The 20,162-nt window shown below is 48.2% G+C and overlaps 1 protein-coding gene across 1 annotated transcript in view; it reads right to left on the bottom strand.

Annotated features, from left to right (window-relative positions):
* LOC144120473 (calpain-A-like) overlaps positions 1-20,162 on the bottom strand; it is a 40,258-nt gene that overhangs the window by 9,438 nt on the left and 10,658 nt on the right. The window contains exon 2 of the mRNA XM_077652899.1: positions 2,729-3,052. Coding sequence (XP_077509025.1) covers positions 2,729-3,052 — 324 coding nt within the window. The remainder of the gene's footprint in view (positions 1-2,728; positions 3,053-20,162) is intronic.

The raw sequence follows: 20,162 nt of genomic DNA, 5'->3' as shown, positions 1-20,162 counted from the left end.
ACAAATATTCATACCAACCACTGGCTTTATCCCTCACAGCGCAGCAGACAAAACAAGGCGCTTTAAATACCACACCTGAAACCGCACACGCTAAAACAGGCGCAATTTATTTAGATTACGTGCAGCTTAGCAATTGATCTGATGTAGCTTAAACTAACTATAACAAAAACTAACTTTAGTGAGTGCGAATGAAGATGTGAATCTTTGAATGATGGCCTCGATTTTTGCGGCTCGGAGATGTGCTTCTTTGCCTCTAAGCTTGGATAAAACTGGATAGAAGGTTTCGCGCTACAGCACCTGGATTGTTTACGTGATTCATAACGCCATAAATGCGGTCACAGGGGGCCAGAACATAAACTTATAAGCTGGCGGTCTGTAGCAACACTATACCTATACCGGGATGATTTCTGTATCTAGTGTGGACTAGCAGGCCAGAGACAAGTTACTCCTGCCAACCTATGCACTCTTCCCCCTGTTTTTCTCCCTTCATTTGCAGGGTTTCAATGCGATAGCGTTAGAGTTCATATCAGGAGCAAAATACGACGTCCGAGGTCAGGAAATTGGCTGACTGAACGAGTGAGGTTACGTGACCTTGTGACGCCATCACAACCTGCCCACCGGGTTGGGAGAAATTTAGTTTCTAGACAGCAAACTAGACAGAGAATCGAAAGCAAAAATCGGAAATACTGACATATGCAAATCTCGGCATTGACAGAATAGCGGAAACCTGCGACTGCAGCTGGCAGTCCGAATATGGCGGTTGATGCTCGACAACTGCGAAGAAACTGACACAGACAAACACAGAGGAGCTGCGACAAACGTGAGATCTAATGTTATCGCATTTCACTTTATATGCGTTCCCACAGTTTCTTTTTTTTTCATTCTTTACCTAAGTTTAGCGCTTTGATATTCGAACAACACTTCAGAGAAATCCCCACTGCCCGCTACGTACTTTGCTTTATTCGTGATCTGAGCGATATTTCATATAGACACGATTTTCAAGGCCCAGCCATTCATTACGCGCGCAGCGGAATAGTCGCCACTATGAGCGTCATTACCAAGGTCATCACTCGTTCTGCAGGCAAGTGCATGGTGAGTGGGCATGGGTAATAGATGGCTGTGCTTTCTTCTCTTCCTGCAATGCATGTTTCGTTTTTTTTATGAAACCTTCATATTTTCATCCTTGAAAGTTATTCTATCAATGTAGGCAACTCATGTCATAACAGGACTTATAGTTACTTCATTTTCAAACTGTTATCCTGCCCTCGTTAAGGGCGGGAACACATTCACCAGTGTGGTGGCCAATCAACGCTGATGCCACGCAAGGAGCAGGGCAGAAACGAATCGGGTCAGCGGTATCGCCAGGGACCGGGTCTTCTCCGTCACCCCCAGCCCACGGTGAGCCGCGGTGCTGATGAGAGCTGTCAGAACCCGCTGCTCGAGAGTAATGGACGCCCTTGGAGGAGCCAGGCCAGTGGGCCACGCGGACGTGATCGGCAGCCGAACACACGGGCAACCGCCCTCCCCTCTTTCACCGCCCGCCCTTCGGTGCCACATACACACACGGCCGAAGCGTGACACGGAGGGTGACCGCAGAACCGTGACAGTGGCCTCGTACAGGACTGCGCCGCATTGCGAAATCGGCTCAGGGACGTTCGCCAAGCTACCTACTACCCGCACCTCGGGCTGGATGCGCTGTATATGGGCCTCGTACCAGTAACGAAATATCTTTCCGCAGCCCCATCGCAGCCCGATCACCTGTACATACGCTTCCGTTTGTTGTGAGAAGTTTCAGCGTCCATGCGGCACGCTATCCCCACCCTGTACTTTACGGAAACGCAGGCAAGACAGTGTCCTCACTCCCAGCCATGCCTGCACGAGCGAGCGATACTTGAATTGCACTGTTTAATGCCAAATCATTATCATCCCTCATCGGCAGCGAAACCCGGGGTCGGCGTCGACCAAAAGCGGTGGTCCCCAAAATCCCAGATGACATCACCGTGGTATCAATGAAAATTAAAATTTCTTCCCAAGGTGGCAGAATTAAACCTACTACTTTCGGATTTGTGAGCCGAGCTCGCAACACATAATGCAAAAAGCTGATGTACAGAAACTGCATAACATAGCGCAAATGATTCCGAAGCTACTGATCCGGAGTACCCGGGTTCGAACCCGACCGCGGTGGCGTTTCGACGGGGGCAAAACTCTAAGGCGCCCGTGTGCTGTGCGATGTCAGTGCACGTTAAAGATCCCTTGATGGTCAAAATTATTCAGGAGCCCTCCACTACGGCACCTCTTTCTTCCTTTCTTATTTCACTCCCTCCTTTATCCCTTACCTTACGGCGCGGTTCAGGTGTTCCATAGGATCCATCGCATTGCGAAGCGACCTAGTTGTTGGAGGATGCAGGTACACTTCGTCGAACGCACATTCACAAGCTACTAGCTTCCTGACTCAGAGGATGCACCAAGGTCGACTTTCCTCCCCCCCCCCCCCCCCCCCCCACAAGAAAATATTTTTACAATTAAATTCAAACTGGAGGAAAAGATACAGGCTGGTTTCGTTGATAAAGATCAACAGGGCTTGATGATGAGGGGCAGGTAGCCCTAAGCGGCGTCATTCCCGCGATAGTCACAACAGTGGTCGATTGCACAGCTTTTGTGGTGTAGTGCGCAACTACTGTTGCCCTGACTAATAGCCCACTATTGCTGCCAGTCCCGCGAAACTCACCGTGACCCTGAGCGGATGGAGCGAGTGGACGTCGGGCAGCTCGAAGGCGATCGAGCTGGCCTCGTAGGCCGAGTCCGGCCGGGCTGCCGTGTCGTCGGTGAGGCAGCAGCTGTCCTGGGCCAGACCCTGCGACGATCTGTACCCAGACGCGTCGGGACCAACCCGCGCCGCCGGCCGGATGGGCCACACACGTACCGCCCGCGGGCTGCGGCCCCCCAGGAAACGCTCATGCGCCGAGCCCTCGGGGTGCCATGCCGTCACCGAGCACGACAGTCCGCAGCCCATCCTCCACCCCCTCCACCGCCTCCTCCCCGTGTGGTCAGCCTGCAGTACAGAGAGGGAGTGGGAAGTTGTTGGTTCATGATGATTCTTGCTGGCCTGCTTCCTTCCTGCTCATGTCCTTCGCGCTGTTTGGCCAACTGAGAAAATGTTCAGCATTCTGGTTAGCACACCTCTAATGTGCTCACTTAAACTGCCATTTAGGAACGCCCGGCAGTGGTTTTACCGCAGCGTAGTCATCCATGAAAGGTAAGTGCATCATATAGTCGACGTAGTCCTCCCTGTGTCTCACACTGCATTTTGCGCTTCAGTGCCGTCTTACGTCAGCTAATCCATACGCCACGCTCTGTACGCTGATGATATGACCATCTGGACAACCACGGGAACTATGGGAATGATTGAATAACAACTACAAACAGCGGCAACAACAGTTCAGAATTATGCACGGGCGTGTGGACTAACATGCTCTCCCGAAAAATCTGAACTCATAGTCTTCCGTCAACGCAAGAATCATGACACCATCGACATCCACGTTGACAACTCACCCATCAAGGAAGTTCAGATCCTCAAGATACTGGGCCTGTACATAAATAACAACGGCAACAACCTCCGCACCCTCCAGAAACTCCGGCTTGTGAGCGAGTAAGTCGCCAAGATGATCGCCAGGATAACGACGCGAACATCAGGGATGCGAGAAGATACTCTGCGACTTGTGCAGGCTTTCGACGTAAGCCGCGTCACCTACGCAGCACCCTACCTCCGTCTCAAGAAGACTTACATCAACAACCTCGACGTCATAAGCAGAACAGCCTACAAGGAGGCCTTTGCGACGTCGACGGACCGGCTCTTAGGAGTGGGCGCCGACAACATGATAGACGAGCTGATAGACGCACACCTCGCGGCGCAGGTGATTTGGCTCTCCCCTACTCGGACTGGCCGACAAGTCCGAAGTGATTTAAACATCAATTGCCCCCGACAGCTACATACCAAAAATGGCATCCCAGCCTCATGGAGAGAACAATTCAAGGCAGCTCCACTACCCAGGAATGTGCACCTCGATTTTCACAAGTCAAAACGACAAGCACGAGCCGAAGCTATGAAAAGGCGCTACGGTGGGCGCGAGGGCGTGTTCTATGTCGATGCTGTGGGTTCCAAGCAGGGAATGATGGCCGTCGCGGTAATACAGCAAAACAAAACAATGGGCGGACTAGTACTGGCTAGCCAGGTCATACTGGCTGCGGAAGAAGTGGCGATTGCTCTAGCTGCAACACACACAACCTCGGAACACATTCTTGCAGATTCACAGACAGGGTACCGCAATTATCTCAGGGGCAGGATCACACCGCCAGGAGCTAAAATCCTGCAAGATAGCTACACCCATGGCTACCAACCCACACACAAAGACTTACTATGGGTACCAGGTCAGTAGGGCATCCCAGGGAACGAGCGCGCACATGCCTCATCCCGAGCATTTCTCCCCTGGGCAACCTGTACGAATGTCGTGGAACCTCCTACCCCACTACTAACTTACACCGACATACTTCAGCACCTAAGATTATCCCGTTGGATCTACCCTCTACCGGCTAAGACATTAGACAAAGGGGGAGGAATTACACCTCCGAAAGTTACAGACCAACACTTACAGCAACCCACGAAGACTACAGGCAACAGACCCGGAGTCATTCGACTCACAATGCAAATTCTGTGGGAAGTAAGGGGACCTGTACCATATGGTATGGGCCTGCCAATGAAATCAGGCGGTCACTATTAATAACCAGCCAACGCAGGAGAGGTGGGAGGCAGCTCAGAACAGCTCGGACGAAAGGAGTCAAAAAGATGCCGCCTCCGTCATGAAGACGTTGAAGTAACGAACCTTAGCGGTCGCCATCTTGGATTAATTAATGATGTCATCAATTAATTACCATTATTTGCCGACATCTTGGCAAACCACCAATTCGATATACTAATGACGTCACCAGTCAATTACCAATCGGGTTGCTATATTGATTTACTATGGGGACCACTATCTTGAATTCCTCGGACTTACAAAGTTTCACGCCGATGGGAGGTGGTAGCAGCTAGACCCCGAAAAATTGAGAAACGTGATGAGTAAGAGATAACGCTCTTAAAAGAACTCACCGAAAGCGCCCGGACAGCAGCCTATGTCAATGGGGTTCCGGACTAAGAGCTCTAACCATCGCTATAACCTCCTGAACAATTTCATTAATATATTTTCGCCACCACTAACAGTTAACCCACAAGAACAAAGGACGGGGCTTTCTATTTTCTAAAACGTCTTTTTCATGCCCGCTCGAAGACCTTTTGGACAAAGGGGAAGGCGCTGCAACATACAATGTGCAAATAGCTGAATAATTTCGACCACCTGGGGATCTTTAACGTGCACTGACATCGCACAGCACACGGGCCCCTTTTTAGGCGAAACTCAAAAGGCGTCCGTGTGCTGTGCGATATCAGCGCACGTTAAAGATCCCCAGGTGGCCAAAATTATTCCGAAGACCTCCACTACGGCACCTCTTTCTCACTTTATTGTTTCACTCCCTTCTTTATCCATTCGCTTACGGCGCGATTCGGGTGTCCACCGAGAAATGTGAGACAATTGCTGCATAATTTACTTTCCTAAAAAAAACAATTTTTTTGTTCATACAACACTACCGAAACACCAAGGAGAATCGCACAATTTTACCCCAACCTTACCCGTCACTGAGCACGGAACAAGCACACGTCCTTCGCAAAGTTCAAACTAACACCCTTTTCACCGCACTAATGCTCTACAGCTTCAGATGGCGTGACACAGCTCACTGTCCCAACTATTCATAGATCAGGGCAGACACAGAACGCATTCTGTACTCATGTAACACTACCCCTTATTTCCCTTACCCTCCTTCCTTCCCCTCCTTCCTGGAAGGCTTGGCTTTACGCGGGCTCGGCGGGTTATCAGCGTGCATTAGCGGAGGAAGCGCCCTTCTTTACTGGACCTTAGTGCTGGCCCTAAGTAAAGTTTTTTCTCCTCCTCTTTCCTGAATTCCATGTGCCTTAGTCATTCAGCTGATGCGTTTTCTTGTGACAAGACCGCGGAACTCGTGCCAGCACCCAAAGAATACTGGCCATACTACAAAACTGCAGAGGCACAAGAATCCGATATTCCCCGCCACACAAATCTCTCAACAGAGAACAAGCTGTCACTTGGAGACAATTACAGACAGGTTCTTGCCCAAAACTACACATACTAAACAAAATGCACCTTACGATATACACGGACAAATGTCCCTGGTGCGATCAAAAACCCACACTATATCACATGACATGGGACAGTCAAAATATTGACGTGGTCTCCAATATACCAAACCCGAGTGCAGGGCAGTAGGAGAGACTGCTGTCCAGCGGCCACTCTGAAGACCAACAAGGTCTGGTACAGTGAGCTCAACGGGCGGCAGTGGCCAGCGGAGCCCTGGACAGAGGGCAACCGACCATTGATTAAAATTGGGCGAGCTCGACAGATAAAGACTCCTGATGATACAACCAAGGAGAAAACATCGCTGAGGATGCCCCAAAACCGTAGAGCAGAATAAAGTTTTCTCCTCGTCCTCCTCTTGTGACAGGTACTTTTTTATATGATGTAAGGTGCCAGCCACCGGTCCATTCAAGGCGCAGGCCTTTGACCTGACCTTCAACCTAATGGCCTTTATCAACGCAGTTGTCATTAATGACTCTCATTGTTATTTAGTAGCGTCCTTTATCATTCCAAAAGTACCACTATCGCTATCATTAACTACTAATGTCTCGTCTAATGTCCTTGATTCATTGCTACATGAGCGCCCATTACTATCTTTTGGTCTACTGCTGACGACATGCGAGACCATGGTGGCGTCATGAGGTTTTGGTACCACTTTTCTTGGTCAATGCCGCCGGGTTTGTTGCTTCCGAGCGATATAATGATTTCGCATTAAAACTGACTTAATTAAAGGAAATCAAACCTATGACCCTCGGGGCGAGTAGGACACGCTATCCCTAACCCATCGAGGCATTTTTTGTGATTAATTTTTTATTTAAATTTCTGCGCTTGCTGCGTACAACGGCCACAAGCAACCTGAGTGCCCTCAGGACGCGAGGCGAAAGGTTCAGTGCTAATGTCTGCAATTAACCTTTCTCTCCGTCGTGTATTTTGCGCTCTTCTGCGTAACTGCGACAACGCTCTTCGTATTGTCGGCTGTGGTCGCTGTTTTTCCACAGCAACTGCCCTTTAAAGCGACGAAATCGCGTTCCTGCAAAAAGTTCATGAATGCGTCATCCGTCGGCGCTGCAAGCATCTTCAAGTGGCGGCGTCACGTGTACCTCGATTTCATGCAATCGTTGTTTTCAGTAAAAGTGACATATTTGCTATCACGTGATGCTAACCTACCAATCTAGCCTGACTGTTCCCCTTTACGGTCCCTTTATTGTAACCTGCCTTCGTGCTACGCGCCCTTCGCCTTGGCCAGATAAAATCAATATAAGATGCTGCGGAACCTAGATCTAAAATCGGTCACCGCACTCGCGGACTATTTGAATCAGTTCTGGGAGACAGGTAGCATTACCCAATCCTTGAAGCATGCAAAGATGATTTTTATCCCCAAACCCAACAAGAAAATAAGCCTCGATAACCTTAGGCCATTACCACTTACCTCAATGGACCACATTGTCCTTAACAGAATACAAACCTATGCAGAAGACTACTCTCTCCTACCGCACACCATGGTGGGCTTCAGAAGGGGGCTTTGTACGCAGGACGTCATGCTACAACTGTGTCATGACATTATTAGCAGATATAGAAAAGCAATCACATAGGCTATCGACATAAAGAAAGCCTTTGATAATGTCTCCCATTATACTATACTGGAGCACCTAAACAAAATTACCCCTGGCAGAAAAGCTTACAATTATATCAGGGCCTTTCTTAGTGAGCGCACATTCTCGACACTCTCAAATCCGACACAATACCGTTGGGAAGTAGGAGCACTCCTCAGGGGGCTGTCCTGTTTCCGTTCCTTTTTAATCTGGCCCTAATAAAGATTCCACCTGGACAATATCCCTGGAGTACAGCACAGCCTGTACGCGGACGATATTACGGTATGAGCAATGGAGGGCTCCCAGTGTGAAATCGAGGCCGCTCTCCAAGCGGCCGCAGACGTTATCGATGAAGAGGCCAGAAAAGCAGGCCTCGAATGCTCCGCTGAAAAATCGTAACTTATGGTCTTCCACAAACACAATTTAAACGCGTCCTTGACGACAGGACAGGACGACAGCATGGAAATCACAGAGGTCCAGGAGATTGTGATACTGGAGACCAGGCTGCAAACGAACTCGGGCGACGCCTCCACGATCAATAAACTTAAATGGGCAGTCCACCAAACTGCCAGACTAATATACAGAATTACTAATAGAAAAAGAGGCACCAAAGAACACGACCTCTTCAACTTAATAGACGCCTTTATCATAAGAAAGATCACATACTCGCTTCCGTATGTAAGACTCGGAAGAGACGAGGTGGAAAGAGTCAACGCCATCATCAGAATGGCTTATAAAACAGCCATGGGCCTGGCTCGCTCGACTCCCAACGAGGAGCTCAAGGAAGCACAACAAACTGCCTACATAAGGCGCCTGTCTAGCACACCCGCCTGCAGGAGAATACTCGAGATGCTCGGGATTGAAGGTGAGCCCTTACAAGATCTCCCCAACTTATCCAAAGCAACGCCCGAAAGAGAATCACCTTCAAACCTCTCCCCCGAAATATGGACCCTCACGTGCACAAATGCCGAAGAGAAGCAAGAGCGAAGAGCCTGCACAATACCCTGAGCCAGCTGCAGGATGTCCTCTACGTCAACGCCGCAGAAGATACTGAGAACCAGAACAAATACTTCGTATTTGGAGTAACATACCCCGACAATCAACCAGCAAGACTGGCTATAGCGGAGACGGTTTCCAACTCTAGACCGCTAGTCGCGCAGGAGGCGGCCATCGTCTTTACAGACGCTACTACCATAGTAAGCGACTCGAAGTTGGCGATCAGCAACTTGACTAGGGGTAGGGTCTCCGGTCCCGCCGCGCAGATACTCACAGGAATAAGCGACTCTCGTCTCTTGAGAGATATTGAACTCATATGGACCCCAGCTCACGAGGGGAATCCGGGAAATGAGGCTGCCCACCAACACGCCCGAGAATTAGCCGGCCGAGCGGTGGCACAAAGTCAGGAACCGGAACCTCTTGGTGTGAGTCACTCATATCAGACCACGAACTCACAGCACACAGCACATTGCAAAGCATTAAGAAGGGCACTCCCACCGCCCCATAAAACACTGACTAGACAACAACAGGTCATGTGGAGACAACTACAGACGGGAAGCCTCTCCAACCCAAACTACATATCTAAATTCACAAATAAGCATATCAATCGCTCCTGCCGCTTTTGGAGTGAGAAGGATAACTTCGATCGTATGACCTGGGCGTGCGAAGTCCGTAAACCTCCCCTAGAACTCTTGCCTGATCCCTCCAAAGAAGCATGGGATAAACTAACGTCCAGCGATGACCCCGACACTCAGTCCAAGGCCGTCGAATGGGCCGGCGCCGCCAAAGGTCTCCGCGGCCTGCGGCACGCTAGCTAACGTGCCTTAATCTCCTACGCTTATGCGCAATAAAGTTTTGTCAGCTTCAGCCTTAGCTTTCGATTTTCGTGCTCAGAGGAAGTAGTAGTACCTAAGCGGACGAGGTGGCCGCTAGCTCTGGTATGAAAGATTTTAATGCAAAGAAAGGAACGAAAGAAAGTCGGGCAAAAAAATGTGCAGTCTTCTTTTTTTCTTGTTGCAACAAACGGTGCTCAGTGCTGTTACGGGGGTGTGCGCCCACGCTGAGCTGAGGAAAGGACAACAATTAGGCGCAGCTAACCGTCGCTTAAATGGTCGCACCGGTCATCGTCCCAAACCCTAACGAGGTCATTGCACCAGTTTCTCGGTCCCCGAATTAGTGCAGGTGACTTCGGGTGACCTCGACTATGCGACGCTCTTTATCGAGCATCTCTACTCAGGCTATCTAACAAATTCGGTGTTGTCTGCCTGATCTTATTGCGCTTTCATTATTATCTCCCTCCTTCGCTCTATCGTTCTCTTGTTGCAACTACGCGCCGCGTGGCGCCATCGTCAAAATATTAGAGGAAAACACCGCCACAAAACTATAGTATAGAAAAACACGCTTCAGTTTTCGGAGTAGAATCTTGAGTAGAATTTGTTTTAATGCCACGGTGGCTGAGTGGTTAGGGCGCTCGGCTACTGAGCTGGAGTTCTCGGGTTCGGACCCGACCGCGTTTCGATGGAGGTGAAGCCAGAGGCGCCCGCGTTCTGCGCGATGTCAGCGCACGTTAAAGATCCCCAGGTGGTCCAAATTACAGCGGAGACCTCCACTACGGCACCTGTTCCTTTCTTCTTTAACTCCTTCCTTTATCCCTTCCCTTACGGCGCGGTTCGGGTGTCCATCGAGATAAGTGAGGAAGTTACTGCGTCATTTCCATTCCTCAATACCAATTTTCATTTAACGCACGGTTTATTTTTCGTCATTTGGTTTTCCTAAGTCCTTAAGCTGCCGAGTGCAATCCCTCCTTTGAAGTAAAGGATTCATTCATTCATTCATTTCCTCAGCTAACACCGAAAACGCGGAGCTTTATAATTTCAAATTTCGCTGCTGAAATCGACCACGATTTGCCTCAGATGGCCTGGGAACGGTGCTGAATTCAATGGAGCGGCGGCGCTGGCCCTGGCCGGGCCCCTTGACTCCCTGTCCGAAAACTAATAATAATAATAATAATAATAATAATAATAATAATAATAATAATAATAATAATAATAATAATAATAATAATAATAATAATAATAATAATAATTGGTTTTGTGGAAAGGAAATGGCGCAATATCTGTCTCATATATCGTTGGACACCTGAACCGCGCCGTAAGGGAAGGGATGAAGGAGAAAGTGAAAGAGTAAAGAGAAATAGGTGCCGTAGTGGAGGGCTCCGGCATAATTTCGACCACCTGGGGATCTTTAACGTGCACTGACATCGTACAGCAGACGGGCGTCTTAGCGTTTTTCCTCCATAAAAACGCAGCCGCCACGGTCGGGTTCGAACCCGGGAACTCCGGATCAGTTGCCGAGCGCCCTAACCACTGAGCCACTGCGGCGGGTGTCCGAATACTCCGTTTTCTAATTCCGAAGGGGCGACACGTGCACAAGCGCCCATCAATCCTTAAGTGTAAGGATAGCGCGCATTTCTTGCGACATTAATTCCAGCCTTCCCCTTGCTCGTGCGGCCCGTTTCAGCGTCGCGGTATCAGCGTCAGCTTGAAAACGCCTCGCTACCCCTGCATTCATGGGCCGCGAGTGGGCACAGTGCCGCTATGACCCATCGAACGGCAGTCACGACATCGGCAAACAAACTCCCTCTCCCCCTTGGCGCTAACCTCTCAGTCCGAAGGCCCTTCCCCCAGCGGCGACCAATGAGAGCGGTGAAAGCCGAACGGCACGCTTTCTCCCTCTCACTTTCCAAACGGCGCCGCATGCGTCTGCCACTCGCGTGACAGCAGCCGGCTGCACGCACGGCACGCCAGAGAGGCTTTTCACTTCCTTTTTTTCCTGTTTGCCGAGAACAACACGTTATGGAAAGAGCGTAGCCTCGCGACGACAAGAGCGGTGCTGACATGCACTGGCTTCTATGCGGGTCCTTCGCTTGCTCCACCCACGCTAGAGCGTCTCTTGCGTGCCGCAGGGAAAATAAAAGATAAGAAGCAATAACCCAAAATGTGCACCTGCCTAAAGAGAGTATACGCTTGCCCTCACCTCGACCCTATGATGCTCAAAGCATACTTACCATAGCAGGCACACAATGATGCCCCAAAGTTTCAATGCAGCACCTTCCATTGTTGCGCCCCTTATGATCACCATGGCAAACGGTAGCGACTGCGTACAATGGATGAAGGCCTTCCTCTAACGCGTGCAGAAAGGAACCGTTATTCAAAGACGTTGCTTCGAGGGCCTAGCATACGACCTTCGTTTGAATCGTCTAGGCAACAATTGGTTATAGCTCTTAGCCTCCTGATGCTCACTGTACTATTACATGTTGACTCTCTTGTACCTGTTCACTGAGAGCATGCAGGAAAAATCCATTCGCTTGCGAATGGGCCTTCCTCACCATGCAGCACACACGCAGGAAACATGCCAGGATATTACGCGTCGAGTCGATGAACCTTATAGCCAAGTGCGTACAGTATATGCCATTCTTAGAGGGAACACGGGAAACCTACTTTTCTGCGCGTTAAGAACCGGTTTAATTAATTCTCGTGTCCCCTTTAAGCATGACAAATACTGTACACTAAGCTAGATGTAGTACGGTCGAGCCCGCTTACAACAGCCACAGATATAAGGAAGACTCGGTTATTATGAAAGAGGGGAATGGTAGCGGCAAAATATGCGTTAGGGCAATAGCAGCGGATCTCAGAACGAACAATGTGACGGCACCGCTCGGTTATAGCGAACGAGGAGGCGCCGTAAATTTGCACCCGGCGTCGTAAACTTGCACCCCCCCAAAAAAAAGCATAAAAAAGGGCGGCATTGAGACTGTAGATAACCGCCGGCCAAGCGTGCGCCGATGGCCCGCAAGTCGATCGACTCATCTGCGCCGGTTAGGAAAAGCGTCTAAATTAGGCGAAGTGCGGTGGGCACGAGACAGTGGCAGCGTCGAAAGCGACGCTGCATTGAGCACGGTCGGGGAGCAATCAACGGGAGCGATTTGAAAAGTTGCAATGCCTCGCTTTCTTGGCTGTAATTTTGGAAGTCCGTTTACTACGAACTTCGGATACAACGAATGCCACCCGATTGACCGTCAGGTTCGTTGTAAGTGGGTGGTATGCGACACCAGCCCAGTCGGCTGTCGACCTTTTCTGCTGCGTGCAGACAGCGCGCAGGCAATAAACAAGACAGCTGATATATTCTCTGCCAACGTATGTACACTTCGTCGCTGCATGGGCCCAGGAACGACAGGCAACGCTCTCGAAAGTTCAAGGGATCAGACGCAGGTGGATTTGTTTCAACGCGTCTTTGACGAACTAGTCGGATGTCTCATGGCATGACTTCATTGCTGCGGACGCCAACATCTCAGAGGCGACCTCTAACGAAGCTACTCTACGGGAAATTCCCCGAATTTGATTAAATTAAAGTGGCTGAACTGCCACCAGCTACCATGAACGCTTCATCTGAGATTATAACTTGTTCCTAAAGTAGATTGTTAGCAGCAAAGGTCTCCACGAGAACATGACCGCTCTGCAGAGCTTGGTAGGGTCATCTTTAAAAAAGTAGACAAATAATAATAATAATAATAATAATAATAATAATAATAATAATAATAATAATAATAATAATAATAATAATAATAACAATAATAATTGGTTTTGGGGGAAAGGAAATGGCGCAGTATCTGTCTCATATATCGTTGGACACCTGAACCGCGCCGTAAGGGAAGGGTAAAGGAGGGAGTGAAAGAAGAAAGGAAAAGAGAGGTGCCGTAGTGTAGGGCTCCGGAATAATTTCGACCACCTGGGGATCTTTAACGCGCACTGACATCGCACAGCACACGGACGCCTTAGCGTTGTGCGATGTCAGTGCACGTTAAAGATCCCCAGGTGGTCGAAATTATTCCGGAGCCCTCCTCGGATACAACGAACGCCACCCGATTGACCGTCCGGTTCGTTGTAAGTGGGCTCTACTGTAGTACTTTCTCGGTTACCTAGTAGCAAAAAGTAATAATGAAGGCTTATGTGCGTAACAGTATCTTACAGCGGCGTCACACGTCTTCTCGCACGGACAACAATGTCCAAAGATCGGTATTCAAGCTTCGGCTGTATCTTCCACTGACCAAGCAGAGCTACGGAGAGCTGAGAAAATACTTCTGCAGGCACTATTATAATTAATGTCAGTACCTCAAACACACTTCATACGTAGTGCACGCTGTTTAATCGCGATTGCGCGATATTTATATTAAGGCCATATCCGTATACTGCTCGTTTCGTGTATACACCGTGTAATCCTGAATAAAACATAGTTTAATAAAACTTTCCGCCTCGAGCCACCTCAAGCAGCGCAGAACTGTGGACGCAAAGGACGGACATAGAAGGAAAAAAATGCCGGAATTAGAGAACACGTGTCTCTGTAGACCCACTCTACTTCTCTCAAATAAGGATTTTACTATCAGAGCCTATGAATGTCAGACGCGCATGTTCAAAGTGGTTCACTCGCCGACACGAAAAACTGAAAATCCTTCAACAAGGCCGTCAGAAATCAGCGCCTGTGTCGTGTCCTTGCTGTCTCTCCCGGCGCGTCGCTGCACTCATTCGTGAAAAAAAAAAGGGGGGGGGGGGGGGGGAAGCTCCCCAAGCATTTACGGTGCCTTGTGCCGCGATTGTCCAGCCAGTAACGAAATTCCGCGAAGATTTCTCTGGCAAAATTTCTGCTAGAAGCCACCATAATGAAAAGCTGATTTGAAATCACAAAAAAAATTGACAGACGATTACGATAGTCAGTAATGCGAAATTTTAGCGCAGCTCTTCACACGCCATGCGCCTGCCACCGCTGGCAGGGTTACGCTGCTAGCCGCCTTCCGGGGTCTTCCCGTGCCAGTCCCCTTCTGGTTTCCCATTCCTCCTCTCTCGCCGTGGCAGGTGGCGCTTCGCTCTTACCACCTGCCACGGTTGCCAGGTGGCGTGTTGCGCCGACGACGACGACTACGTCGCGGAGTCCACGGACGGGTGCTGCGCTCTAAAAAGAATTGCGCACTATTCGAGCATAAGATGCTTACAGCTACTTTCGCAGTATATCTGTGCGGTAAATCAAGGCGCGTCCTTGGCGACGAGAGCCAGGTTACCGGACAACATGCATATATATATTGCAGTAATTTACCTTTCGCGGAGAAAACACTTTTTTTCTGGGTAAACTTTGTGGGGGTATTACGTTTTTATCGAAAACTCCCATGTTCACCTGCACTATGCTGATGCCATTTACTTCAAAAAAAATTCCTCTCTAATGCCGTCGTTATTAAATTCAGTTTTCCCAGTTCACAAAAGCCCAAGTGGGTTTCCGGGCGCCATGTGAGGACGGTGGCAGGATCGGGCAATTCTGCACTACTCAATGCCGCCTTTCTTCAGTCAGTTCATATCTTACTGTTTAAAACGATAGCATCACAGCGCGCTTTTTTTTGGGGGGGGGGGGGGGGGGGGGGGGGGGGGGGGGGGGGGGGGGGCGGGGGCATATCGAGTCAGCATCATGTAGTTGGCTCGCAGTCTAGGTCATAAAAAGCTCTACGCCAGCAAACCACCACAACGCAGGGCAAAGAAGAACGCGGAGTGAGCGGTCGTCCTAATCGGGTGCTTGCAGCGATATATTTAAAAGCTGTTTCTAAGTTAAAGGCGCAGCGGTGTAGCGGTTAAGCGATGCGCCACTGCCCTGCGATGGCAGGTGCTCCCAGCGGCGGACCTTGTGAGACAGGTTGCTCCTCTCGAGCATCCTCTCACGACCAATCATTAACTGAACTGCCACCTGCCACGGTGGGCAGTTTGCTCACAGTTCGGTGGCAGGTGGCCCACCAGCCTCATAGGTTGCTTCACTGGGGACTTTTCGTGGGTCTTCGCTCACGGTCAACGATGCCGGCATTTCTGCGACATGCACTCCTCTATCGCGTTAAAAGCAGCTCTCTGCTTCAGCAAGCGTCGAGATCTATTCAAAGATAATATTTTTGTGCTTCTAAATGTCATGATCTGAACATGAAGGATTGCTGTTCTCGGTTGAGAACTCTCTGCATTTGATGCCCAAAGTACCAGCTGCTTGGGCAGAAGGCGTTACCCTAACTGCTGCCACCACAGTTAGCAAAACTATGGAGAGGGGGTGCATGGGAATGCGAGCGCCACTTGTTTTTTGTTCTGAGTGAACTTTTTAAAATAATTTCTACTGAACTGCGCTAATCGACGTGTTGTTTTTCATGTTTTGATATGACCACCTCACTATGCAGTTCATAGCTGAACATCAGCGAAAAGCACTTTTTTCCAGGCTTGCAATTTTATTTCGGACATGGATTACGGTCATTGCTGTCCCAGACATTTTTTTTTTTGCTTCTTCACCATCTGGACAATATGGGAAAGTACTTATAATCACTACTGTGTGAACAAATATTTAATATCCTGTTGTAAGAGGAGGTCGTGACTCAGCTGAATCTAGGTGACTTCGCGACGCCCAACAATGATCCAGGCTCAGATTTCGGGCTGCGTTGTTGCTGTTGTTGTTAGCCTTTCAAAAGATGGCACATACCCACACTGGCGGATCGGCCAACAATCGGGAGGCACAAGTGGCTATTCACCTGAACTCAGTAAAGGCAAAAGAAAAACACGCGGGACCTCAACACCGGTGGAGTCTACCTCAGCAAGGGCATGGACAGAACAAAGATAAGAGTTTTGATTGAAAATAAAAAGTAAAAATAGAGGGTTTTTAAAATTCAGAATAAAATAAGTCAAAAGGTAATAATGCATAGAAAATAAAATATTGTAACACTTAGCAAGGCAGTCGATGGGATTCTGGCAAGAAATTTTGAACAGCAGCACGAACAGATCTGTGGCTGAACCCAAGTATGGTGGCGCCAAATGATAGCGAGCGAGCTTCACGCTCTGGGTCGTAGCCTCCTTTTCACCGCAGTGACTGCAGAGCGTGGCTGCTACTCTATACGCTACCACTTCCTACATTTTTGTTCAAGTAAAAATGCACGAAATTCATATGAGGTTCTCAAATTTGCAGATTCAATGTTTTTGAATTCTCAGGAAAAAAATTCATGGCGATGCGCAAGTTTTGATTTTTTACAATTTTTTAAACACGCTTTTGCATAAACTGCAAACTTAAGACGGCGGTCGCGGTACAAAAAACATTGCAACCAAAAAGCTCGGATATCGTTTACCACAGTGACTGACAATATAGGCCCCAATTTTTTAAAAGTAAATCGGATACGGTCGAGCACTAAGTCAAGGCTGCAGCGCACATGGCATGCATGGAGTAGCCCTATATTCTGACTCTGTGCCGCTCTGCTGCCAGACTGTCTGCATACTCTGCCGTGTGCTGCTTCAAGATTCCTGCGCTCAGTGCACGCGGCTTGTCCATCAGCGATCGATCCAGCATAGCGAAGGCTTTCAGTTCTACAAACAGTGTTGCTCGGCAATGAACAGTGTTGCTGACCACTCGGTCGCTGCTGTCTCGGCGTACGACGCGCCTTCAGCAAACCCGACGTGAATCAATGTCGCGCAGCTCTTCAATGCGTACCTTTTATGGCACTGCAGTTTATTTCTTCTCTTTCTCTTTTGAGTACTGCTATACCGCCAGTGTGTGCACACGTGCCTTTCTGGGCCAGGGAGAGAATTGATTTCAAATGGAACCTTGTGTTTACATTTAGTAAACAGGCAGGTGTTTCCCTCCGCTGCCTTACAAGAATTTGAGTGCACGCCCCTCGGCATCAATAACAAGGCGGCAGACGAAACACTTCATGGTGATAAAAAAAAAGCGGCTGTTCGCCTTCACAAAAATAAGAACCATTGAAAACCTGTACGTGCTCTTATGCTGAAATGTCACTCCCTATACCGGATGCCTCATTTCGTTGGCCTCTATATACTTGTGTCGTATTGAGAGCGCTAAATCGAAGATGGCCTACTCCAGGAAATTGCGCGGCTACACTTAATCGTGTTATATGAAAGAAATGAAATGGCCAAGACCAAGTGGAACTGGTGGAACAAAGGCAAATATCAGCCCCTCAGCTTGATTAGTCCAGACTAACCTCGACCGGCAATCCATGCGGGTCATACCGGCAGAGATTAAGTCTCGCAACGAAGAGAACTGAAGGTTCAGAACGCTGAAACGTAGTTGACGTACGGCAAGATGTAACCTCAGCGGCACCTCGTGTTTGACAGCATTAGTTTAACCAAGAAGGCGCAATGCGCCAAGGCACTTCCTTGTCTTCGCTCTTTCACAGGCCACGGGTGTTTCACAAACAAGGTGGCATCAAACTAGGGTACATGTGCACGGTGCCGGGGAATATAGCTTACAACGACGTGGCAAGGGATACGTCTGCTTTGTGCCGACGGTATACAACAAGCAGGTCGAATTTATCTACTCTTGCGATTTGTGTTTGGCACAGTTCCTGAGACGAATAGCGAGGACACTCAAACGGGCAATCGACCACTTGATTACCACTTCTGTAGGCTCGGTTGGCCCCCGCGAGTGAGCCGACAGTCGATAATACGCTGGAACAGGCTCTGCTGCCATATTCATAATGATCGACGCAGATCTCTCCGGCGAGAGATGAAGCACCGCGAGACCCACGGCAAGGACGCCCACGCGTATGCATCCACGCGTCATTTAACTCGGAGAGAAACCGCCTGCCCGACGTTTTCCAACGCAGCGCCGCGTGTCCGGCCAAACAGATCGCTTCGTTAGTCCGGACTTGACGAAATGCTTCGGCAGTTGCCGTGTTCGTCAAAGAAAAAAATAGAATAGTGTCTGTATATTGTAACTTTCTTTTTTTTTTCTTTTAACTCTTAAGTTGCGTTCTCATTCTTATTATCCTTGATGAAAGGAGACACTTGGACCAGGCTGTTCTTCGTTAAGCTATTACTAATATTATTATAATACAAATAGCGGTAATGGCAGTCGACGACTACTGTCATCCATCTTCACATTTTTTATTGCATTACTAACGAAATGTCATCTGTTAAACTTGCTTCATTAAACATTCTGAATAAATAATTGACAGTGTCATAGCGTCGTTACTACTACGACTTATCACAATGATACTGTGGTTACGATACAATCACTTAGTCAACCATTGAATCCTTCACAGGTTGCGTTATTTATACAGAAAAAAAATCAGTATAAGACTTGTGAAAGTTCTACAAAAAGGACTTGAATACAGCAGAGTTTGCGCGAACGCTCGGATGCAAATTTCAATAATATAAAGTGCCAATTCATTAGCATAACTCTTTCAAGCTAGCTTGAATGTCAATTAAGATTTAGGAGTTTTTCCTCGCCAATGCCTTTAAATGGAGCGAGCGCACTGAATATTTAATATCTAGAGGTTTAAGATGTGCCCTTTTGTGTAGCAATTTTAAATGCGCCTCTCACGATGCTGGGAAAACTATTTTTCTCACATACAGTTAATCCTTGACCAGGCTTAATATGTATGGAATCCGCATCAGTACTATCTCGAAGTTAGTTAAGAAAATATTCAAAATAATGAAGCTTTTTTTATAGCTAATAACTACAAATAATTTTCAAGTAAATCTGAAACGACAGCAGCGCACGGTTTTCGGGTTTTTGGCACCACGTCAGGAGCCAAAAATCAGACCTGAAACTCTTCTATGAAATTACTAAAGATAAGAAAGGCATTAACAAAAACCAGTATATCTTGCAGTCACCCTATATTTCAGCCCCGAGATATTCGTGCAAGGAACCTTCGTGGGTGTTCTCATAAACCAAATCTACTTGTGGTGTTCACCCTCCCAGAGCACAATAAGAGATTCGAACTCGTTGCCTGAGGATTTATTCACATTCAAAGCAATGCATTCTTTGGTTTTTAATTTTGCCTCTACAACTATTATTACAATCTATATTTTGCGTCTGTGTTTATTTTGTTTTTAATGCTTTGTATTCACTGCCAAAAATATCGTCCATTGCTCTCTCGCACACTCTTCATTAACTCCATGCACTTCCTGCGATTTCTTTTCGAAAATGTTGTATAATGCACTGTTTCCATCTCTTGTTAATCATCTCCTTTTGGTTTGGGTACCCCGTTCTTTAGAGAAGAAAGCTGTTATAAATATTATGAGTGTTTCGGGGCTAGAACACACTGAGCCGATATTCAAGGCACTTGTCGTCCCTCCCCTTCACAGCTTGTAGGCAACTTTACTCTTTAGACGTCATAAAACAAGTGCTATTAAAATAATTGTTTTCTGTTAAAGCTGTCAGAATTAAAATGCAAAGAGCCTTCATACCCAACAATTTTGTAAAAGAGCATTCTTCAGTGGGAAAGAGTTTATAAACG

This window comes from Amblyomma americanum, chromosome 2 (assembly GCF_052857255.1).
Source record: "Amblyomma americanum isolate KBUSLIRL-KWMA chromosome 2, ASM5285725v1, whole genome shotgun sequence".
In the NCBI taxonomy this organism is placed as follows: domain Eukaryota; kingdom Metazoa; phylum Arthropoda; class Arachnida; order Ixodida; family Ixodidae; genus Amblyomma; species Amblyomma americanum.
The sequence above is the reverse complement of the archived record's forward strand: the minus strand, read 5'-3'. Positions and strand labels throughout refer to the sequence as shown.